Raw genomic sequence first — 25,407 nt, 5'->3', positions numbered from 1 at the left:
CGATTCAATCGATTGTTTGACACTTAGTAGTTTTTGAAAAGGGTTTGAAGTTGTTTGACTTGGTTGACTTTGCTGTCAAACCAATTCAATCGGTTGTTTCGAGAATTCAACCGATTATTTGTTGAAAATCCATAACAGAATTTCTGTTATGTTTGCAAATCAGCTTTAAATGTTTTTTAACTGAATAGGCACTTGTTTTAAATGTTTTAAACATCTTTTGGAGTATTTTTTAAAAAAATAAGGTTGTTATACTCTCTTAAAGATTGATAATAGTTTTTAGACATTTGTGAAAGTGAGAAAACAGATTTGAGTTTTCAAGATTTGCATTCAAGCTTTTGGATTTTCTCAAAGAAGTGGAATAGGATTGTTGTAATCTTTTGATTTGATCTTCATCAGGTGTAATCCTTTTTTTATCTCTTGTACTTCTGAATACTGGTGTGTAAGTGCAGAATCAGAGGGTGTTCTAAATTCTGTGGTGTTTGTGTGCCAAAGGAAGTGTGTGACTTGAGGTGTTCAAGGTCACTTCTTTGGTGGTGTGTTTGTAATCTGGATTTTGATTGCATAGTAGATACCCAGTGGTTTCTGGGGACTGGATGTAGCTCTTGGGATAAGAGCGAACCAGTATAAATTGCTTGTGTGCTTTTCTCTTGCCCCGAACTCATTGAAATCCTGCTTTTAAGTTGTTTTTAACTCTGCTGATAAAAACAACTGGTTGAATCGCAAAAACAACCGGTTGATTTTCTGTTAATCAACTTAAATAGTTTTTGATTGATTGCTTTCTAGATTTCTATATCTGTGATTCTACATTGAACTTCATTACACCTTTAAAGTTTGCGAAAATCTTTCATAAACAATTCACCCTTCTTCCTCCCTCTTGTTTAAGGCCATATATTCTAACAACACCGAGGCAAAAATCTGTTTAATTCCGAGCTCCATGCATATTTTCCCGAGTTGTCGGCTGGCGAATTGGGTCCCATTATCGGACACCAGGTGCTTGGGAACCCCAAAACGACATACAATATTCTTCCATACAAAAGGTTGGACTTTGTAAGTGGTTATCTACGTTAGTGGCTCAGCTTCGATCCACTTAGTTAAATATTCAATGGCGACGTTGAGGTTTTTTATTTAGCGTAGAGCTAACGAAAAAAGGGCCAAAAATATCTATTCCCCAAGTATGGAAAGGCCATGGGCTAGAGATTAAGCGCAGCTCCTCAGGTGGTGAGTGACTCCAATCGACATGCTTCTAACACTGTTCACACCTCCTAACATACTTCCCACAATCCTCCTTTATTGTCGGCCAGTAGTACCCTGCTCGGATAGCCTTTAAAGAGAGGGCTTGCCCGCCGATGTGACTGCCACAAATGCCCTCGTGGAGATCGAACATTACTCGCATGCATTGGTCCCCACTTACACAAGTGAGGAGTAGATGCGTGTAACCGTAACGGAGAAGACGAACATCCACCAGGGTGTACCGCCTCGCATTCTTCTTGATGATCTTGGCTTCCAAGGGCTCAGAGGGGAGCAATCCATCAACAAGATACTGTATACGGTGTCAGCCAAGTATCCGCCGAGCTGATTTTTATAATCTCAAGGTGGTCATCCTCAGGGAGCCCCTAGGCGGTCATCCTCGGCGATTTCAAGGTTCCCTGGCCAACCTGGATAGTAGGTCTGCCCAAGAGTTTTGTTATCTAGGGACATGAACAAGGTCAAAAATATAGAAAGCATCTTTTAGGATCTTCATACACATGAGATATAAGGCTAGTTGTGGGTCTTTAGCTTGATACTCGTCAGTCACCTGCCCTATTACCAATACTGAGTCACTCTTTGCAAACAGGTGGTGAGCTCTCAATTCCTTTGTCAACAACATTCCTGCTATTGGGGCTTCATATTTGGCATGGTTGTTACTTTCCTTAAACGCAAACCTAAGAGCTTGCTCGATTAAGACCCCATTTGGTCCCTCCAAAATGACATCAACCCCACTCCCTTGTAAGCTGGAGGACCCATTGGAAATTTATCGGATCAGGTTCGAAACCTTCGGGGGAGAGTTTTGTCATGAATTCGGCATATACATGGCCCTTGATTGGTCCTTGCGGATCATAGTGTATGTAAAATTCAAATAACTCAACCACCCACCGCACCATCCTTCCTGCAATATCGAGTTTCTGGAGGACCTTCCGAATGGGTAGGTCGGTCATTACAACTACGGTAAAACTTTGGAAGTAGTAGCGAAGTCGTCGAGCTGTGAATACCACTGCCAAACCCATCTTCTCGATAGCTTGATACCTAACCTATGCCCCCTACTACACTTTGCTTACGAAGTATATCAATTTTTGTACCTTTCCTCCTCCTGCAAGATGACTGAGCTGATGGCCCGGTCAGTCACTGAGAACTACAAACGAATAGGAATTCCCAAAGTAGGCTTGCCGAGAACGAGTGGATTAGCCAAGTACTCCTTTAACTTGACAAAGCCTTTTCACACTCTTCGGTCCAGATAAAACGATCATTCTTCTTGAGGCATTGGAAATAAGGATACCCCATATCGCCACTGGCCGATAAGAAGTGTGATAGGGCACCCATGCGCCCAATTAAACGTTGCACCTCTTTAACGTTGGTCATGCTTCCCATCTCCATGATCGTTGCGCACTTATCAGGGTTTGCTTCTATTCCTCTTTCAGTTAATAGGAAACCAAGGAAATTCCCCGCCAGGACACCGATAACACATTTATTGGGGTTGAACTTCAAGTTGTACCTTGCTATACTGGCGAACAACTCCTCCAAGTCGGTGACATGATGATTCGCCTTTACTGAGGTGACAACCATGTCTTCTACGCATGCTTGAACATTACGACCGAGCATTGGAGACATGATCCGATCCATGAGTCTCTAGTAAGTCTCCCCCGCATTCTTCAGTCCAAAAGGCATAACCTTGTAACAATAACTGGTGGCTTTGGCCACGAAAGTCGTCTTACTCTCATCCTTCGGGTGCATACTGATGGAAAAACGCTCTTCTTCTATTAGAGATCTTTGTAATTTCTTCTTTGGATGAATGACGAAGGAGATATGATGAGCGGAAGCATTAAAGAAACTCAAGAGGAGTTTCCATGGATTGAAGTGGAATTAGGAATTTGTGAGAGTGAGAGGTGAGGCCAACTCACTAGGAAAGAGTCTAGGCTAAGTCTTGAAGGAGACTAACCTAGGGAGAACTTAAGAACAAGTAGAATGGCCAAAAATAGGCAGCATTTCATTACTAATTCCAAGTTAAAGAAATACATGTATAAGAGACTCCTATTTATAGGAGAAAGTCTCTCAAAAACTCTCAAATGAGAGTGTGACAAGTGTCACAACCTTATTGGCGCAAATCCTCTCCATTAAGGAGAAGACATGTGGAGACTCATGCCTTCCTTGCCTACATTTCTATTTGCACCCCTCTTTTACTATTTTATACATTACTTTGTTTTCTATTTACATTTTTCTCTACTTTGGCCCAAAATACAAGGCCCAAAACTTCCTAACTACTCTATACAACTTTTACAAGGCTAAGAAGAAGAAAAAGACTCTACAAACTCTTCATTAAAGCTTCATCTTCGTCTATCTTCTTGGCCGAAAGTTTCGAGGCTGGACGATTTCCATCACATACGAATCTGGTTGTACCCTGAAAAAGCATCTAGGAATCTTAACAGACCACAACCTGGGGCATTTTCTACCAGGGACTCTATGCTCGATAGAGGGTAAGCATCTTTGGGACAAGCCTTATTTAAAACGGTGAAGTCGACGCACATCCTTCACTTTCCATTTGCCTTATTCACCAATACCACATTTTCTAACCATTCAGGATATTGGATTTCCCTTATCTGGCCCGCAACGAGGAGTTTTTGAGTTTCCTCCCTCACGGCGAGGCGCTTTTCCTCATTGAATTTTCTTTGTCTCTGAACTACATTTCTCGTCCATGGTGAGATAATGACAGTCTGGTTCAATCCCCAGAATGTCGATGGATGACCGGGCGAAAGCGCCCATATTCTTTGAAATGACCTCAATAACTTCATTCTCCAACTCCTTGCAAAGTGAGGAACCGAGATTGAACCTTTTTCTATTTATCTACAACTACCGAACTTCCCAGTAGGTTCAGGTCGCCTTTCGTTGCAGGGGTCGGCTTTGGCCATCCATCCTAGTTCTACTGACTGGGTAGTGATTGTGTAGGTTCCCCTACGATTTTGCAGGTTGCTCTCATAACATTTTCGTGCCATCTTCTAGTCGGCCTTCATCGTGATTTTATTTCCTTCGAGCGTGGGCATTTTCATCTTCATGTGGATAGTAGAGGCCACCACGCCTAACCTATTCAAGGAGGGTCGCCCTAGAAGTAGGTGGTATGCGGAAGGTGTATTAACAACAATGTATTTCACAATGATTGTTCTGGTTGCGCTTTCATAAGAAAAGGTCGTCCTTAACTCCACGTATCCTCCTACCTCAACCTAATCACCTGCGAACCAGACAAGACAATTGTCGTAAGACCTCAACTGGTCAGGGGAGATTTGTAAATATACAAATGTCACCCAAAACATCACATCAGTTAAGCTTCCTTGGTCGATGAGAACCATGTGCACCTTTCGTCCTACGATGATAACTGATATTACCAAAGGATCATCTTCGTGGTGAAATACGTCTTCCAAGTCGGATATAGTAAAACACAGGGAGGGTTCGACGAACCTCTAAGATTTCTTGACATCCAGGGATATCACTGAACTGGCATAGCGTTTACGGATAGACGCCGAGCTTCCACCTCTAGAGAATCCTCACGCAATCGTATTTAGGTCTCCAAGAACTGGAGTTTCATGTTTTAGCTCCTGGGGTGCGGTCTCCCCTTTCGGTTCCTCTTGGTGATCCTCGAGGTACTCTGTCAAGAATCGCTCTTTTACTAGCTTCGAAAGTTGATAACCTAGGCAATGCATCGTTCGACCTTGTTCCCCCACGCCCTGTGAAAATCACATTAGCACTCCCTTCGCGACCCCACGAATCGATTTGACTTTTGTGAAAATTTCAGTCTATCCACCACCCCGGCCATGCCCATAAGTTCCTTGTAGGATATTCGGAACCTTGGCCTGATTATTATCTCCTCGCTGGCTTGAGTCTTCGACTCGTCTTTCTTTGCAATGTACGAGACGTACCTCTGGTTTGTTCTCTTGCCTATGGACCTTTGACCATGAGCTGTCATTTTTCCTAAGCACAGCTTCCTCTGCCTTGATATGAGCTGTAGCTCGTTCCTATACCTCGGATAATGTTTTCATCTTATTTCGGACTAATGAGTTGCTGAATGGGATTTCTGTCATCCCTTTAATGAAACTGGTGACCACTATTTCCTCATTCGGAGTCTGAAGCCTCACAGAGGCTGCGCATAAACGATTTAAGTACTCTTTGAGCAACTCTCCTTCCCTTTGTTTGACATCGAATAGATCATGCAACTACGGGGGGTCAACTTTATTAGCCGAGAACTGCTCCTTAAACATTCTGAAGAATTGAGGGAAAAAGGTAATATGGTCGTCCAGGATCCACTGAACCATTGCAGAGTCATTCCTATGAATGTGCCCATGAGCATCTTCCTTTTGACGGCATCTGACCCCCTAGAGATGATCATTTGAGCCTTGAAGGCCTTTAAGTGACTCTCATGATCCTCCACACCGAAGAAAAGGCAATCTTGAGCGTGATAAAGTGAGGCAGTATGGGCTCTTCCATGATTTACTAAGAGAACGGTTTCAGGTCATCTCTCGAGGATATGTCCGGGGAATGTTCTCGGGTGGGGCATCGGCCATGGTAGTGCATGTTCCTCCACAATTCCTCATTTGCTTTGCACAACTCCTTGTTGGCTTGTGCATGCTCTTCCATAGTCCTTTGGGAGGCCTCGATTTCCGCCATAAGACGCGTTTGATTCAGTCGTGTTCATCCCGAAGAGGATCTTGGTCGGCTCGGGCCTCTGCTAGCAGCCGTTCTTGCTCGGCCCAGGCTTCTTCCTGAAACTGCTTTTGCTCACGTTGATTTTTTGTTATCAGCAATAAAATAAATTAAATTTAGTGGGATACTTCAGGGGTATCCCAACCCGTATACACCAACCATAAAGATACTTCTCCGTAGGGCATGGATAGAGCAACCAAAAAATGGCTTCACCTACCTGAACACACCCAACAGACAAGTAGTCAACATCAGCACATAGTGGGTACCTAATCCCACCAACTCACACATTTAAAAGGAAGCAAAGACATCACGAAAGGTGCAACTAACGTGATAAAACCACCAAGTAGATGTGGTATGACTATAGAAACCCTAACTTCTTTTCTGCATCACTATATGAGACCACAAAAAACACTCCTACATCCTTCTAGCCTCAACCAGCCTTCCCCTTACCAACATCTGGGCCGCAGGACACTTAGTTGCCCCTACATATGACTTTAGCACCTTCACACCACCTCCGTCCAACACCTACACTTACAACTTTTACCATTCCATAGCGACCGCACCAAGCCTTATGTACATTCTATCCACGTCAAAACCAACCAAGATGATGTTGCCTTTTGAAATGTTCTTTGTACCATGAACACCACTCTCCACTGCCAGCACAATAGCCACTACAGGTTCAGCACAGTCAGAATATATTTGCCCAGTGCTTGCTCTCGACCATGCGAAGTGACTCCAGCATCAAAAACCTTGCCATCCCGGGATCAAACCCAAGACTCCATAGCCACCAAGTTCACTACCTGCAACTGCACCCCAAGCAAACTAGGGATACCCTCGGGACTCCCTCTTCCATCATCTTCCAAAGTCACCTTCATCAGAGTCATCAGCAAACTCATTCTGATATTCCAATTGGCGAACTGCAACCAGCATTGGAATCACAACACCAACCTTCCTTCCAATGAGCACGCCATTCCTATACCGCCAAAACTGACCCTATTAAGCAGAGAACTACACCTCCAACCAGCCATCAGCTTAACTTACCCATCCAAGCCAGGAGAAAACTTTTAGTCCTTTCTTTGAAAACTAGCTTCTGCAGTGCCTGAGGTGCTTCCACACAACTCCAGCATATTCACACCTGTGACCTTAAGATGCTTACACCTACAAGGTCCTAAAACAGAACCAAACAGAGAACAGGGGAATAAGAGTTATATCTAACCAGTCTCAACACGAAAAAAGCACCTTCCACAGACCTCAACTCATACCGCCAGCAAGGTCCCTGCTCCAAAACCAACCACCTACTATACCCACAACCATCCTCTGTACAACATGTAGGTTCACCAATAATCTAACCCCCTTCCTTCCTCTGTTCCACCGCCAACCAACAAACTTCAAACATTCCATAGCAGCACATATACTACTTATAGCTACTAATACATATCATTGGGTTCAACACCCAATTAGAAAAAGAGTAGGTAAACTTATTCCCCTTGTGTTTTAACCATAACCATGACTTTAGCTGGGCCTTTTGAAAGACTTCTTCCAAATCTACAACACCTTGATTAAAAGTTACTGAATTCCTATGGTTCCACAAGCACCATATAAAGGTAGCCCATACCCCTTTCCAAATCTGATTTTGTTTGCTACTGCTCTGGGTCAAAATAAAGCTTTCAAAATGGTTCCTAACATCATTATGTTGGACGCAAAGAATTCCAATCCATCTAAGGCATAGATTCCATACACGACTAGCAACCTTACACTCAAGGAAGAGATGTTGGCAGGACTCTTCCTTAACCTCTCAAAGAACACATACAGAGGTGTCCAGTAAAACCCCTCTCCTTCTCAAGCACATCCTTGTTGGGATTCTGTTGAACAGCACCGTCCAGGCTGTGAACATAACATTGGGGAATGTCTTCGTCTTCCAAAGGTGTTTGAATACATCAATTTGAGGGCCCCTAGTCGTCTTGACTAGGCACTCATACGCGGAGCTCACTGTGAAGCACCCATTAGCTTCACTTCTCCACTCGAGAGCATCCTTTTCATCATTCTTTACTCTGACCCTGGATATGAGGCCTTCCAGCTCAGCTTCTATTAAGGTTTCCCACTCAAATCTACCTCTCCTCCATCTTAAGGAACACCTCCATATCGAGCCTTCCCATTCTCCTACTTCTTCCAACTTGTGGCCTTGGTTTAACGACAAAGAGTACAATCTCGGGAACAAAGTTTTTAGCTTTGAATTTCCTACCCACACATCCTCCCAGAAACGGATTTTATCTCCACTCCCTATTTTCCATCCAACTTCGTCTTCGAACCACCCGTCTCCTCCTCCCTCCCTATAGATGCTCGTCAAATCCCTCCACCACCATGACTGATATTTGATAGGCAAAGAGCCACTGTTAATAACCATACCATACTTCGATTCGAGCACTTCCTTCCACCTCCCTTTCTCGTCAGAGCTATACCACCACATCCACTTTGCCATAAGTGCATAATTAAACTTCCGGATGTCTCTGATTCCCAATCCACCTTCCTCTTTTGTTCTGCACAAGTCTTTCCAGCTTACCCAAGATATAGACATCTTCTCCTTTCCCCACCCCCATAAGAACCTCCTTTGAATACTAATGATGCTTTTACAGACCACCTCTGGTACTTTGAAGAGAGACAGGTAGTAGAGCGGTGTAGCAGATAAAACAGATTTGATTAAACACTATCTACCTGCCATTGAGAGAAACCTCCCTTTCCACACACTAAGCCTTGACTTTAGTTTGTTCAGGACAGGTTCCCATAACTTTTTCTTCCTCGGATTACCCCCCACTTTTGCTCACGTTGATATTCTTCATTTGCCTGTTGGAGAGCCATGATTTGTTGCAAGGCTGGGACCTCATCCCCTTCAGGTCCCTGCGCCCCTTGCCTAGTATTCCTCATCATGTCGGGTTGCTTAGCTGTAAACGTTGGTGGGATTTAGTTTTTATCGGGCCCCATGATGGTCGCCAAATGTTCTCGCCGGTTGACCTGGATCAGACCTTGGTGGTGGACTCCGAGCTAACTTTTCTTTTTTGCTGTTGTTGCTTTGGGATCATAACAATTCAAGTGAGGGGAGCTCCACCTATTGACTAAACTCTGACGGTCAAGGATGGGTGTAGTATCACCAGATTGAAACTTACCTTTGCTTAGGGTCTTGAAGCTCTTTTATAGTATTCGTAGATCTCCCTTCAGAAGTTTAACAAACATAAAGATATCTCGTTAATATATCCCTTTATTCTATGAGTACAGGTAGAACATTATCTCTAACTATTTATTTTCATTGAATTTTACAATAATTTTTGTGCTTAACTAATTCGGTTATTCCTTATGTTATTTTTACTTTAATTATATTTTTAATATGGGCTTCCAGCTGCCTGGACCGATCTCTTGACATATCATTGGCCTTACCATTTATCTTGGACCGAGCTAAGTACTTCCTCCGCATTAACTTGACCAGCCAAGTTAACACACTTAAGTACTCAGGTCGGACCTGATGGAGATCAAGCTCAAAAGGACATGGAGGCCAATCAACAAGGTCAAGAAGAGGTGGAGGCACAAATGGAGGACGCCCATGGAGGTCAAAGTCCACCTCAAAGGATTACAAGAAGCATGTTCAAAGCTTTGGGAGCTAGAGGACATTTATTTTCTCTTTTTGTAATTTCTTTAGTTGGAGGTGCTTAGAGGGAAACATTAGAAACCTCTTTTGTTTTAGCATCTTTTAGGCTTTAGTTAGGAGCTTTAGGAGGGGGGGTGTATTAGTAGATAGGTGTAGGAGTAAATAAGGAGGTGCCAAAGTGAGAGAAGGGATCACACCTTCCTCATGCTTTGTTTTAGGCGCAAATTCTAGAAGCTTTTTAGGAGGGAGTTTTTGAATTCTCTTAGCTTTGTTTTTCAGCACCTTAGGCTATAAATAGAGGTGCTCTCTTTGTATTTTTCAGATTGGAATTAATCTAAGAAAACTCTACTCAAATTTTGAGTGAACTTTGGAGAGCTTTTGGAGCCTTCTTCTCTAGTCTTATCTTGATGGATCATTGGAGTCCTCAAGTGGCGGCATCACTCTCATCTAGGAGCATTCCACACTTCTAGTGGCGAGATCATCCAACATTCTTCCATCTTCATGAGCATTCTCTTCTCCTTCCTTTCTTCTCTTTCAATTGTTCATGTTGTCTTGTGTTCTTGAGTTGTTTGGTTCAGTTTTTTCTGTTTTTCCAGCACCTATATTCTGTTCTTGTCTTTTAATTTCAATTCTGTTTGGTTCCTTTTAGTTTCTCCTCTTTTTTGGTTCAATTTGACTAAAATTGGTTCATCCAAATGAGTTTGGGATTTGGTACTAGTTTTTGGTGAGTTCTTGTCTTAGAACAAATGATCCAACTCTAAGAAAAGTGCCTCTATATTGTCCAACTCAAGGTGATTCCTAAGAAGGTCAAGAACCTTTCTCTATATGGCTAGTGGAATCACATCATGTGGTATCATGAGTCTTAGGTTCATTCTTTTTTAATTGATGAGTTGTGTGCACTTTTTTTCAAGAGCTCTTTAATTCAAGTTGTTTACCATTCTGTTTTAGGCTTTATTTTGAGTTTCATTGCTGTTTTTCTTTTTGTTACACCAAGTGTTTGTGAAAAGGTTTATGGCACTCATTATTCATATGAGTATGGTTGCTCTTTTGGAATGGCATTCTCCTTCCTAGAGCTGACCTTAAGCTTCCTTTCACTTGTTGATACATCTTGTGATATGTCTTTTAATTTTGTAATCATGTCAAGTTTTGTCTTAGTCATGTTATTCCATAATTGTCATTACTTCTTGTAGTACTTTTATTGCTTTGATTGTTTCTTGCTTTGGTTTACTTTCTGTTTTGAGTTTATTGCTTGATCCTTTGTGCATTTTCATTTTTAGATTTGAGTTCATGCTTGTATTCTAGTTCTATACAAGTTCCTTTACACAATTTCCATTATGTCTTTGCTAGTTCATAATTCTGTTTTTTGTTCCTATTAGGATTCCTCTGTTTCTGAAAAAAAGTGCTTACTGTTTTTCCTTATTGCAATTGATTTAATTACTGGAAAATTTTGAAATTCTGGATTTGAGATATTCAAAGTGTTAGAAAAGAATAGAAAAAAGAATCATTCAAAAATACGAAGTACACAAAAAATGATAAATAAAATAAAAAAAGTGTACAATTCTGCCGAAAAAAATACGGTAATCTGGCAGCGATTTTGAAAATTTTATTTCTCTCAATTGGCTTACTGTTTTTAATTGATTCCAGTGCCATTATTGAGTTAACATCTTGAAGTTTCTGTGGTTTAAATTTCATAATCCAGTTCGCTCTACATCATTCCAGTTAAATCAGTGAATATCAAGCACAGTTTGCATTAAAAAAAAAATTCCAGTAGCTAAATTTTTTTGTTTTCTTCATCTACTCTAGTGCTTTTCCTTAAGTATTCTTTTGTGTGCCTACTTTTCTCATTGAGTTCTTTATTTTCTTGATTGTCTTTCATTCTTACTCTTTGAGTTTGTCTTACATATAGTATTCCTTTTGCAATTACCTTTCCTTGCTTATACCTTTTCTTGTTTGTCTTTATTGTTTCTTTGGTTTTGTGGTGGTTTGCTCTTAAGATTGGTGTGCTTGCTTTGACATATTTCATTTGAGCATTCCAAGGCCTCAAGATCAGATTGGTGCAAGAACATTATTTCTTTGAGAGTGATCTCTTTTTTTCAGCCTCATTTCACTTAGGCAGTTTCATTGCCAAGCTCACTGTTTTTGCTAATTTTTTAACTTGTTTGCTGTTTTGTGTGTTTGCTGTTTTTAATTACAAATGGCTGGATTTTCAAGTGATGCATCCTACAAGCAGAATTCTCCTTCCAAAGCTTCAATTCTTGGTGAATTACATGAAGCTCAAAGAACAATTAGACGGTTGGAGGAGAAAATGCAAAAGATGGAGGTCCAACAAGCTAGACCATCTCCTTCTATCCATGATGGACATCATTCTCATAGACCATCTTCAAGAGCTTCTTCAAATGATGTTGGCCGTGAAGATGAGCATAGGAGAAGGAGACCTCCACCCCAAGTCCATGGACAAAGACATCATCACCAAGGGGAAAGAATTCACTACGGCAATGGCTTCTATCATGATGCAAAGTCCAAGCTTCCTTCGGTCAAGTTACCTTGTTTTAATGGTTCTAGTGATCCAAATGTATATTTAGATTGGGAGGCTAAGTGTGAACAAATTTTTGAGATCCATGAGATCCAAGATGAGCATAAGCTCAAGCTAGCCACCCTAGAGTTTAGTGATTATGCCATGAAATGGTGGCATGGAATTGTAAAGGACATTATCTATCACAAGGGTCCTCCCGTGGACTCTTGGAACTCTTTAAAGGATCATATGCGCGCTAGGTTTGTGCCCCCACATTTTAGGAAAGACCTTATGTTGAGACTCCAACGGTTTCAACAAGGCACGCTAAATGTGGATGAATATTATAAGGAGCTTGAGACGCTTGTGCTTAAAATTGAATTAGAAGAAAGTGAAGAAGCCATGGTTGCTAGGTTTGTGAGTGGTCTTAGGAAGGATATTCAAGACATTGTTGAGTTACAAGAGTATTCATCATTGGGCTCTTTAGTTCATCTTGCAATGAAGGTGGAAGCCCAACTTGCTAAGAAAAACTCTTTTAAAAATGCTTCCAATGATGGATACTACTCCAAGTCTTGGAGAAACAAAACTTCTTTTTCTAAACATCCTTCCAAAGATTCTTCTTTCAAACCCAAGGAATCTAAGCCATCAACTTCTAGACCTAAGTCTCCCACTAGAACATCTAATACTAAATGCTTTAAATGTATGGGTTATGGTCATATTGCTGCAAATTGTCCTTCCAAACGAAGTATGTACATGCATGAGGGCATTGTAGTTAGTGAGCATGATTCGGATTCTCCTAAGCATTCATTGCATTCTCATGCATCTAGTGAGGAAGAGAGTGAATGTCCACTTGAAGGGGACTTGTTAGTTGTGAGAAGACTTCTTGGACAAGTTTCACAACCTTTTGATGAAAGTCAAAGGGAAAATATTTTCCATACAAGATGTCTTATTCAAAACAACATTTGTTCCTTGATAGTGGATGGGGGTAGTTGTGCAAATGTGGCTAGTACAAGAGTAGTAGATAAGCTTGGATTGCCTACTATCTCTCATACAAAGCCCTACAAATTACAATGGCTTAGTGAAGTAGGAGAAATAATTGTTAATAAACAAGTCCTCATCCATTTCTCCATTGGAAAATACAAAGATGAGGTATTATGTGATGTTGTGCCCATGGAAGCCACTCATGTTCTTTTGGGAAGGCCTTGGCAATTTGATAGAAAAGTTTTACATGATGGCTTTACCAACAAACTATCTTTTGAATTCCATGGTCACAAGGTTACTTTAAAATCTCTCTCTCCAAGAGAAGTCCATGAGGACCAAGTTATCATGAAGAAAAAGAGGGAGAGTGAAAAAGATAAAAAAGATAAGAGTTCTAAGCCTACACTCCCTGTGTCTAGGCGTGAAATTGAAAGGGAAATAGTGGCTCATCATCCTCTTTTTTTAGCCATCCCTAGAACTCTTAGAGTAGAATCACTTGTTGATAGTTCTCATTGCTTGGAAAATTTGGTAGAAGAGTTCCAAGATGTGTTTCAAGATCCTCCAAATGGACTTCCACCTTTGAGAGGGATTGAGCACCAAATTGATTTGATACCGGGCTCTTCTTTACCAAATCATCCAGCATATAGGACCAATCCAAGTGAAACCAAGGAAATTCGCCAACAAGTTGAGGCTTTGATTGAGAAAGGGTGGGTGCAAGATAGCATGAGTCCTTGTGCTATGCCTATCATCTTAGTGCCAAAAAAGGATGGCACATGGCGAATGTGTTCGGATTGTAGGGCCATAAATAACATAACCATTAAGTATAGGCATCCCATACCTAGACTAGATGATTTGTTGGATGAATTACATGGTTCTAAAATCTTTTCAAAGATTAATCTTAAAAGCGGCTACAATCAAATCCGTATCAAACCGGGTGATGAATGGAAGACGGCTTTTAAGACCAACTTTGGTTTATATGAGTGGTTAGTTATGCCTTTTGGTTTAACTAATGCACCAAGTACCTTCATGCGCCTCATGCATCATGTTCTTAGACCTTTCATTGGTAAGTTTGTTGTGGTTTACTTTGATGACATTCTCATTTATAGCTTATCTTTGAATGACCATAGGTTGCATGTTAGGCAAGTTTTGGAAACCCTTAGGAAGGAACATTTGTATGCTAACCTTGCTAAATGTATGTTTGCTCTTGATCATATAGAATTCCTAGGGTTTGTTGTGAGTTGTAAAGGGGTCCATGTGGGCAAAACAAAGGTGGTGGCCATTCAAAATTGGCCTACACCGAAATCTTTGAATGAGGTCCGAAGTTTTCATGGGCTTGCTTCTTTCTATAGAAGATTTGTCCCAAACTTTGGTACCATTGCCGCACCACTCAATGACATAGTGAAAAAGGATGTGGTCTTTCATTGGGGAGAAGCACAACAAAATGCTTTTGATACTTTGAAAGAAAAATTGACTAATGCTCCCATCTTGGCCCTTCCTAATTTCACTAAGACATTTAAGATTGAGTGTGATGCTTCAAGCATAGGTATTGGGGCTGTTCTCCTTCAAGAGGGCCACCCCATAGCCTATTTTAGTGAGAAATTGAAGGGAAGTCATCTCAACTATTCCACCTATGATAAGGAATTATATGCACTTGTTAGGGCTTTGTTTACTTGGCAACACTATCTTTTTCCCAAAGAGTTTGTGATACATAGTGATCATGAATCTCTTAAATATTTGAAAAGCCAAAACAAACTTAACAAGAGGCATGCTAAGTGGGTGGAATTCATTGAGCAATTTCCTTATGTGATCAAACACAAGCAAGGCAAAATAAATATTGTGGCGGATGCTCTTTCTAGAAGATACACCTTGCTAAATCTTTTAACCTCTCAATATCTTGGTTTTGATCACATTAAGGAACTTTATCATGATGACCTTGATTTTTCTCCCATCTATCAAGAGTGTCTTAAAGGAGGACACAAAGACTTTTTTATTCAAGATGGCTTTCTTTTTAAAGGAAAACGTCTTTGTGTTCCCCAAAGCTCTATTAGATTATCTCTTGTTAGAGAAGCTCGTGAGGGGGGTTTAATGGGACATTTTGGGGTTGCAAAAACTTTGGATGTGTTGCATGAACATTTCTTTTGGCCACATATGCATAAACATGTTCATAGTTTGTGTGATAAATGCATAGCTTGCCGCAAAGCTAAGTCTAAAATGCATCCCCATGGTCTTTATACTCCTCTTCCTATCCCTTCAATGCCTTGGGTAGATATATCTATGGATTTCATCTTAGGCTTACCCAAGACATCAAAGGGAAAGGACTCCATTTTTGTGGTAGTGGATCGTTTTTCAAAGATGGCTCACTTTATTCCTTGCCACAAAGTGGATGATGCATGCCACATAGCAAACCTCTTCTTCCAAGAAGTGGTTCGCTTGCATGGGATTCCTAGGTCTATAGTGTCCGATAGAGATCCTAAGTTCTTGAGTCACTTTTGGAAGACCTTGTGGGGCAAGCTTGGAACTAAGCTTTTATTTTCTACCACTTGCCACCCACAAACTGATGGTCAAACCGAGGTGGTGAATAGAACTTTGGGACAACTATTGAGATGCTTTATTTCAGGGAATCCTAGAGTGTGGGAGAATTTACTACCCCATGTTGAGTTTGCATATAACCGAGTAGTAAATTCTACCACCTCCCATTCTCCTTTTGAGGTGGTCTATGGGTTTAATCCCCTAACACCTCTTGATCTTCTTCCTATTCCCCTTCTTGGAGATGTCTTGTGCAAAGATGGGGATGAAAAGGCTTCTTTTGTGAAAACTTTGCATAAAGACATCAAGAAGAAAATTGAGAAGAAGGTTGGCAAGTATGTTGAACTTGCCAATAAAAGGAGAAAAGCATTGTTGTTTGATGAAGGCGATTGGGTTTGGCTTCACTTGAGGAAGGATCGTTTTCCTACCCAAAGGAAGTCCAAACTAATGCCTCGAGGGGATGGACCTTTCCAAGTCCTCAAGAGGATTAATGACAATGCTTATGAGTTAGATATGCCTGATACATTCTTAGGTAGTCATACTTTTAATGTCAGCGATCTAACTCCCTTTTCTGTAGGTCTCCAGAATTCGTGGTCGAATTCTCTCCAACTCGGGGAGTATGATGGAGATCAAGCTCAAGAGGACATGGAGGCCAATCAACAAGGTCAAGAAGAGGTGGAGGCACAAATGGAGGACGCCCATGGAGGTCAAAGTCCACCTCAAAGGATTACAAGAAGCATGTTCAAAGCTTTGGGAGCTAGAGGACATTTATTTTCTCTTTTTGTAATTTCTTTAGTTGGAGGTGCTTAGAGGGAAACATTAGAAACCTCTTTTGTTTTAGCATCTTTTAGGCTTTAGTTAGGAGCTTTAGGAGGGGGGGTGTATTAGTAGATAGGTGTAGGAGTAAATAAGGAGGTGCCAAAGTGAGAGAAGGGATCACACCTTCCTCATGCTTTGTTTTAGGCGCAAATTCTAGAAGCTTTTTAGGAGGGAGTTTTTGAATTCTCTTAGCTTTGTTTTTCAGCACCTTAGGCTATAAATAGAGGTGCTCTCTTTGTATTTTTCAGATTGGAATTAATCTAAGAAAACTCTACTCAAATTTTGAGTGAACTTTGGAGAGCTTTTGGAGCCTTCTTCTCTAGTCTTATCTTGATGGATCATTGGAGTCCTCAAGTGGCGGCATCACTCTCATCTAGGAGCATTCCACACTTCTAGTGGCGAGATCATCCAACATTCTTCCATCTTCATGAGCATTCTCTTCTCCTTCCTTTCTTCTCTTTCAATTGTTCATGTTGTCTTGTGTTCTTGAGTTGTTTGGTTCAGTTTTTTCTGTTTTTCCAGCACCTATATTCTGTTCTTGTCTTTTAATTTCAATTCTGTTTGGTTCCTTTTAGTTTCTCCTCTTTTTTGGTTCAATTTGACTAAAATTGGTTCATCCAAATGAGTTTGGGATTTGGTACTAGTTTTTGGTGAGTTCTTGTCTTAGAACAAATGATCCAACTCTAAGAAAAGTGCCTCTATATTGTCCAACTCAAGGTGATTCCTAAGAAGGTCAAGAACCTTTCTCTATATGGCTAGTGGAATCACATCAGGACCCGAGCACGTCCGACCAGTACACACACGCACACACACATGGCGCGCACGCACACACACAAGCACACACACATGCACACACACGCACACATACACATGCACACACACATGCTCTCTCACACACACACTTATATATATATACACACTATGAATAGGAGTTTGTATATGGATATAATTTTAGGTTTTTATTTTAGAATCGACTCAGAATTCCATTTTCTTTCGTTTCTCTAGTTCTTAGTGAAGCTTTCATATAGTACTATATATTTGTGCAACATTTGAGTTTCTACTATTTAAACCTTAGGGTTTTCCTTTCCACTTTCATTATTTTGTCTCTTTCTAATTATGCAATTTAATTTTCTAGACTCTATTGCTTTTTTTTATAACTTTTTAATTTTCTATGTTAATTTTTTGCTTTTATTCTTGATTCATTACTTGAGAACTGATTTTCTATGGTTGTAAATGTGTGTATTTCAATGTTCTTGATGTATAATTGAATTTATTGAGCTTAATTGTCTAAATTACTTCATGAATTGGGTTGTGGAAGGAGATTCTAAAGTCTAAGCATGGAAGTTGGAGATGTTTAAAAGAGTAGAGGTTAAACAACTTTGATTCGCTATGGTGGAGAAACCTGAAGAAGATTTGGATGTTGGAGGACTGGGGAAGGACTTTTGAAGACCGCTTTAAATGGGAAGTTGATAATGGAAGGAAGTTTTCTTCTGGGAAGATAATTAGGTGGGTTATGGGGATCTGAAAAGTAGATTCCTAAGGCTTTTTCTCTCTGTTTGTGGTTAAATACGCTAAGCTTTATCGTGTGGGGATTGAGTTAATAACATTTGGATGTGGAATTTAAATTAGTGAATGGGTCTTTTCGAGTGGAAGAAGAACTAGGTTTGTCAGCTTCTTGACGAGGCGCACGATTTGAGTCTCGCTTTGGAAAATAAGGATAAATGGGTTTGGAAGGTTGGCGAGTCTATTGAGTATTATGTTAATTCTATCTACTGTTTTTTAAAGGGAGAGGAAGAAGGGGAAGTTAAGCGGTTGTATAGTTCTTTTTAGAAGATAAAAGTTTTTACCTCAACCCATGTCATTGCTTGGAGGGTGCTAGAAAATATGTTAGCTACTAAGTTCAACTTGGAGAGACGAGGGGTCGTGTTAGAAAGTTTTTATGTTGCCTGTGTGGGACGAATGAGGAGACAACAGGTAATTTTTTTCTTTAGCTATAGAATTGTTTGGCTAGTTTGGAACCTTTGCTTCAAGTGGTTAGGGTTAGGGTTGATCTCGATTGTTCATCTTGCTTCTGTCTCACATTTCCTACTGTTTAATATACACGAAACACTTACTTCTGTTAATTTAATTTTGGAAAGTGTTTGGATCGCAGTGGTAAGTGAGATTTGGAGGCATAAGAATAGACACATCTTTAAGCGTGGAGTGATTGATCATTCTGAAATTTTCTCCATGGCACAATTAAAAGCCTGGTCCTGGGTAACTTCTAAAGTCCCTTCAACTTGTTTTTCCTTTTTTCACTGGTATCGTGACCCCCATGGTTTGCATGTATTCGATCAAATATAAGTGATTTATATTAGGTAAATTAGACTTTTTTGGATTTTTTATTGGGGGTTTGTTTTAGTTATTTGTTTTGAGAGACAAGTGGTTTTCGGTCTTTGGAAGTCTATTTTCTAGTAATTGTTCTAAAAGAAAGTTAATGGCAAACCTTTGGAGGAGGTGTTGTTCGTTTTTGTGATGTTTTGTACATGGGTTGGATCACCCCTAAAATGGTTCTTATTTATTTATTATTGCTGATAAAAAAATTACACAATTTGCTTTACTTGAATTAAATTCATAATTTTACTTAAAATTGAATATAGTGGATAAATTCTAATTAGCTATTTAGAATTTGAATGTTTAGAAACTTAAATAGATATTGTTTTGTGGTTACAAATAAACTAAGAATTCAATGACATATAATAAACTAAGGATAAAATTAGACAATTAACCCTTTTTTATATAGAATTTAATCACAAACTATAGAATTGTGAAATTTCATAAAAATGTTACTATGTTGAAACAGGAAACTACGAATTTCAAAGAGTGGTTAATATATATGAATTACACTAGCTTATTTTAATACGCTTATTTGTTAAAAGTGAACTTGTGCGAAAAACTAATTAAGTTAGTGCAATAAAGATATGATGATGTCATCTATTCTCTTAGAGTTTGTGGTTTGATTTAAAGAGCTGATTATATTTGTTTTATACATACATACCTATAGAAACTTGTACATAACATGTGACTTTGTGATGGAAACCAAGTAGAGGACGCTCAAGTCCATGAAGCTCAATCCCAACAAGGGGCCCAAGCCCAACGAATCACTAGGAGCATGGCAAGAGCTTTGGGACAAGAGTATCAAAAAATGACTCTTCTTATTTCTATTGTGTAGAGTAGGGGTGCGGATATTAATAAATAGGTGTGAACATAGTAAGGGATGCTAGGGGGAGTGTAGATATGAGTTAGGAGGTGCCAAACTAGGAAGGAAAGTCACACTTCCTTCATGCACTAGTTGGCGCCGAATTTGAATGTCATTAGGAGCACATTTAGCTTTGCATTTCAGCACCTTATAGGCTATAAATAAAGGTGTTGCCCTTGTACAAATCAGATTTGGAAATTAGAAGTAGAGAAACTATACTCAAGTTTAGAGAGAAATTGTGAGTCTTGTTGTCTTCTTCTTCCTTTGCCTTATCTTGTGTGCCAATGGTGAGCTTCAAGTGGCGACAACCTTTCACTTATCTTGGAACAAGACTCCAAGTGGCGTGAATGCAGTTCCAAATTCTCAAATCCAGCAAGCTTCATTCAATAAGTGTTCATTCTTTCATCTCTTGCAATTTCAATCGGTAGTTTCCAATGTTTTAGTGTTCTTCATCCTTTTCACCGTTTGAATTTGTGTTTCTTAGCATTTTCTTCAATTTCTGTTCGGTAGTTTTCTGTTTTTGGCTGAGTTCAATTGTGTTTTCTTCCATTCTTGTTGCTTGATTCAATTTGACAATATATGGACTTCCATGTGAGTTTTGGTTCGGTGCAAAGTCTTGGTGAGTTCTTGAATTAGAACATTGATCCAATTCTAATTAAAGTGTCAATTCATGACCAACTCAAGTTGTTCCTAAGAATGTCAAAGAATCTTGTATTCTTGCTATTGCATTCACATCACATTGGTAAATCAACATTTTTGTTCTTTGCAAGTCCGAAAAGAAACTATTTAAGTTGTCATATTTGGAAAAGAATTAAACTGTGTGAGAAAATATGGTTTTCCATATTAAAATTGTTCATTGGAGTTGGATGATATACTCTAATTGGAGAAGGATAATTATTGTGTAATATGTTATCTATTGGTGTTGATGAATAAAATACAGGAAGATATTTTATTATCTTTCCTATCAATTACATTTATAGTATTTGCAGTAATTGACTCTTAAATGATTTTGTGAGAGTTACTTAGAAATATTTATTCAACAACTAAAATGAAGAATAAAATATCACGTGCACTTATGTGCATTTAATTACAAAAAACACAATATCCAACACTCCTCCTTGATTTTTTTCAACTACAAATTCTAATCTCGTGTCTTAAGAACTCAAACTTGTTGGCTAGAAGTGACTTGGTAAACAAATTTGCAATTTTTTTTCCATCCTCGCTTTGCTTAATCTCCATTCAACACCTTTTGATTTGACATAAAGTGCACATTCTAAAAGACTTTTGTCAAAGTCTAAACTGATAAGATAATCATCAATTCGGTTATACCATGTTTTGGGAACCTCTTTTAAGCCATAAATAGCTTTAGACAACTTATAAACTTTGTCTTCTTTTCCTTCCACAATGAAACCTTTAGGTTGCTCAACAAAAATTTCCTCTTCAAGAAATCCATTTAGGAATGTTGACTTGACATTCATTTGATGTACCTTTCTATCTCGAGGTATGTCAACAAGCTCCCGAGTTTTGTTCTTCTCAATCATATACACCTCTTCCTCCATTGCCTTTTTCCACTTTGGGTCATTGATAACTTCTTTGTGATCAATACGTTCTTTGTGATCAGCGGGTTCACATATTGCAACGTTACATGTATGATATATGTCAAAGAGTAATTGATTGCCTTTAATTGGTGAATCATCTTCCATTTCAAATTTTTGTATCTTGAGAAGCTCTTGACCAGTCTGCTCCTCCTGAAATAGATCTAATGAGAAACTTTTGCCTCTCATTTGTACCTTGATGAAACAGTGGTTATCTTAAAAAAAACCACCTTGAAGCCTTTTTGTAGCAACTGACCAACACTCAATAAATTTTGGTCTATGTTAGATACATATAACACATCAGTAATAATTTTAGTACTTGAATGTGTTGCTACAACAATGGTTCCTATTCCTTTTACTGAAATGTGATCCCCATGACCTATCTTGACCTTTGAAATTTTTGAAGGCTTCAACTCCCTGAAAAGTTCTTTGTCATAAGTCATGTGATTTGTGCATCCACTATCAATTAGTCAAGATGCACTTGAAATATTGTCGGAGAAACCAGTTGCAACGAAAAGTACATCCTCCTCCTCATTTTCAATTTGAGCATCTACATCTTGTTGCTCACTTTGGTTTACATCTTGTTGCTCACTTTGGTGTCTACAAATGACTGCTTCATGCCCAAGTTGATTGCACTTGTTGCACACTTAGCATCAGGTCTTTTCCAACACTTAAACAGTGTATGACCTAACTTGTTGCAATGCTTACAAGGAGGGTAATTTCTCCTTTTGTTGTTATTGTGTGCAGCAACTTCTCCATTTTCTTGCTGGTTCTGCTTGATCTTGCTACCTTTGTTTCTCCAGCCACCTTCATGTTTGGCTGGTAAGGTTCATTCTATTGCTCCATCTTGTCTCATGGCTATTATTTGTTCTTGTGCTTGTAAAACATTTAAGAGCTCTACAAGAGAAATTTTGTATAGGTCCTTTCTGTTCTCTAGGGTTGTTATGGTGGCTTCAAACTTCTCTGAAACCGTTACACACAGTTTTTTCACAATTCTTGAATCATTTAACATAGATCCAAGTAACCTCACTTTATTGGCAATGCTTAAAAGTATGTCAGAGTACTCTTTTACGGATTTTGACTCCTTCATTCTCTACAGTTCAAACTCCCTGATTAGATTGAGCACTTGCATTCCACGAATCCTCTCATCACCTTCATATTCTACCGTGAGGTAATCCCATATTGTTTTTGCTGACTTCAAGGACATTATCCTTGTGAATACCATAGGAGATACAACTGCAACTAGACTTGCTTTTGCCTTTGATATTTTCATCTTCTTTTCCTCCTGTGATTTTATTTGTGCCACAATAGGGTTTTCTGGAAGGGACTGAATTTCATAGTCCTCTTCTGCAGCTTCCCATAAATCCAATGCTTCTAGTTAGGTGTCCATTCGAACAACCCACATTTGATAATTGTCTCCATCAAAGACAGGTGGTGTCATTGCTGAAAAATTGAAACTTCTTTCAATTGATGCACTTTACTAACCTCACAAATCCCTCAAGAAAATAGTTTTGATACCAATTATTGGTGTTATGAATAAAATAGAACAACTAGCAATTACATTTATATTACTTGAAGTAACTAACTCTTAAATGATTTTATGAAAAATTAATTAGAAATACTAATTCAACAATTAAAATCAAAGAAAAAAATATCACTTGTACTTCAGCTAAAAAAAAACACAATATCCAACATTATCAAGTGATAGGCCCAACATAAGACAGCGAAGAGTTGTGACATCTGATTTGCTCTGTTTGAAGATGGAGAAGCATAATGATCTGGAAATGGAAAAAGTAAAAAGAAAAATATGATAATGAGTTTCCAAAACAAGTAAGGGACGAAGATGTCAGAGTCTGCGCATAATAGCAGTTTGGAGGGCCTCTTGGGTCATTAGGTCATGGGGAACCCTAACAACCACGTCTTGCAGCATCATCTCTTTGATGTTGGAGATTGTGGCATGCAGAATTTCCAAATTCACGTCCCTCAGAGCATCCATTAACCGAGCCCAGGGGTGGTTAATGTTCAGGCTCTGCACCCTTATCATGGCCTCCGACCCCAACATCTGGACTTCGACTCTCATGTCAGTAGTTGCAGAGGAGGGTTGTGCTTGTGTTTGTGCTTGTGCTTCTGGTTCTGCCTCCAACGCAGACTGCAGCTGGCTGATTTTGGCCTTCAGTTCATTGATATAATCAACGGCGTCCGAAAGCAGGGAGGCCTTGTCCATCTTAGAGACGTTAGGGACGGCGGAGCGAAGAGCGTAGAATCTCTGATTCAGCTTCTCTCGCCGCTGCCTCTCGGCCTCCACGTGATTTACGGGAAGCGTCTCACGTTCTCTCCCCGCCCTTCTCCCCATCATGGGAACGCTGTTGTTGGCTTCCACAAAGGCCAAAAGAGCCTCCGCATCATGATCAGAAGGCCCTGAGGAGTCCGTCGATGACCCCTCCAACTCTCTTCTCCTCTCTTTCTCTTTCTCCTTCCCCGGAACCACCATCCACCGCCTGCGCACCGGATTCTCACTCCCACACTCCCGCTCCTCAAACACCGATTTCACCATTTGCAGAACCCCATAATCCAGCTTCAGCACCTCATGCGAACCCAGCTCAAGGATCCCACGTGCCACCGACACGCACACTAAAGTCTGGATCCCGTGCCTTCGTGCTTCCCCCACTCTCTCGTCACACTCGTTCACTTCAAACTCGTTCACTCCGCTCAACCAAACATCCACCCCCGACCCGAAGGCACAGCCGACCACACCGTCCCCGGCGGCATAGGACCGAGTTTGCGACACCCTGTAGAACCATTCGATATCGTTCACGTGGTTCCTCGTTTGCTCCTCCGACATTCTGACTTCCGTTCCCTCTCTGCCCTTTGAGCCCATATAGAAGCCGTCGCCGTATTCTAGTGTGAGACGGGAGTCGCTTTCTTTGGTGGCTTGCCAGAATATGGCATACACCCACCACTCCGGACGGGTCTGTAGAATGAACTGAAGACGCTGCTGAAGTGCGTTTGAGAGCACCGATGAGGATGCTGAATCTATAAATTCTCTGCCCTTCCCTTTCATTTTGTCTAACTCAGTTTCTTCATACACTTTGCCGCCACTACCTTCTTATTATACTCGAGTTCTTCTCAATTCACTCAGAGACAATGATGTGGAAGGTTTCAGATGTAAAAAACAGAGTCGATCGACAAAGAAAAGCAACTAGAATAAATTTCCTTGTATTGTAGATGTGATGTGTGAATGAACCTTTCCTAGAGAAGATGAGCAATGGAAATTAAATGGAGGTTCTTTGAATACTTTAGCTACGCTGGAACTTGTCTTCGGTAACTATGCTGCACCAGTTTCACGTGTGCACACATAATTTGACTGCTAAAGTACTTGTCTCAGTTCGATGCATTCTACTCATTTCTCCCCTAAATATAAATCTTCATTCTCTTTCTTTCTGTTTCTGTCATGTAAAATGTTCATTTCATAACTTCACATTAAAAGCCACCACAACTAAAATTGGTCATGCAATTTCAAAATTCTCCATAAAAAAGTTATTTTTTTTCCAATAATAAATTATTTCTCTTTCCAGTATCTAGATTATCAAAATATCATCTCTATTTTGTTAAAGGGTAATAATATATCAACAACCTATTTTTTATATATAACCATATTATAACTTTAATAATATTATTTTAATATTTTTTATATTATTTAACTAAATTTATCTTTTATTATATATATATTTAAATTCATCACATCAAATTTATATAAACATATTATAACTCTAATAATATTATTTTAATATTTTTTATATTATTTAACTAAATTTATTTTTTATTATATATATATTTATTTAAATTCATCACATCAAAATTTGTATGAGTTGTGAATATATCATTTTCCTTATTAAAATTCATCGGTGGTGTTGTTGATATTTTGATTCTTTTAAGAGCGCAGGAACCGAGATCCAACGGTCAGTGATAGATGAATGAGATGAGCTGAAACTGGAACTTCGTTCTTGCCCACGCAGCTTAACTATGGTGAATATATGTAAGTTGGGTATTTGTCAAAAATATTCCCATCTAACCATTTTTACTTAACTATTAGGATGAAAAATAAATATATATTTCACATTTATCGGATTTATTAGATAAACTAAATTGTTTACTGAAGTGA

General features: G+C 39.5%; 2 protein-coding genes across 2 annotated transcripts; both read right to left on the bottom strand.

Annotated features, from left to right (window-relative positions):
• Positions 1-1,684: 1,684 nt before the first annotated feature.
• Positions 1,685-2,264, bottom strand: LOC137833200 (uncharacterized). The gene is made up of 2 exons (XM_068641562.1): positions 2,134-2,264; positions 1,685-1,991 (listed from the first exon to the last, which is right to left on the bottom strand). The coding sequence occupies exons 1-2, from the start codon at positions 2,262-2,264 to the stop codon at positions 1,685-1,687; spliced, it is 438 nt and encodes a 145-aa protein (XP_068497663.1).
• Positions 2,265-22,870: 20,606 nt separating this feature from the next.
• On the bottom strand, positions 22,871-24,606 carry LOC137833004 (transcription factor MYC4-like). The gene has a single exon (XM_068641403.1). It carries the CDS (start codon positions 24,304-24,306, stop codon positions 23,092-23,094), a length of 1,215 nt encoding a protein of 404 aa, XP_068497504.1. The 5' UTR covers positions 24,307-24,606; the 3' UTR covers positions 22,871-23,091.
• Positions 24,607-25,407: the final 801 nt, after the last annotated feature.

The sequence above is a fragment of the Phaseolus vulgaris genome, chromosome 6 (genome assembly GCF_000499845.2).
Source record: "Phaseolus vulgaris cultivar G19833 chromosome 6, P. vulgaris v2.0, whole genome shotgun sequence".
Classification (NCBI taxonomy): domain Eukaryota; kingdom Viridiplantae; phylum Streptophyta; class Magnoliopsida; order Fabales; family Fabaceae; genus Phaseolus; species Phaseolus vulgaris.
The sequence above is the reverse complement of the archived record's forward strand: the minus strand, read 5'-3'. Positions and strand labels throughout refer to the sequence as shown.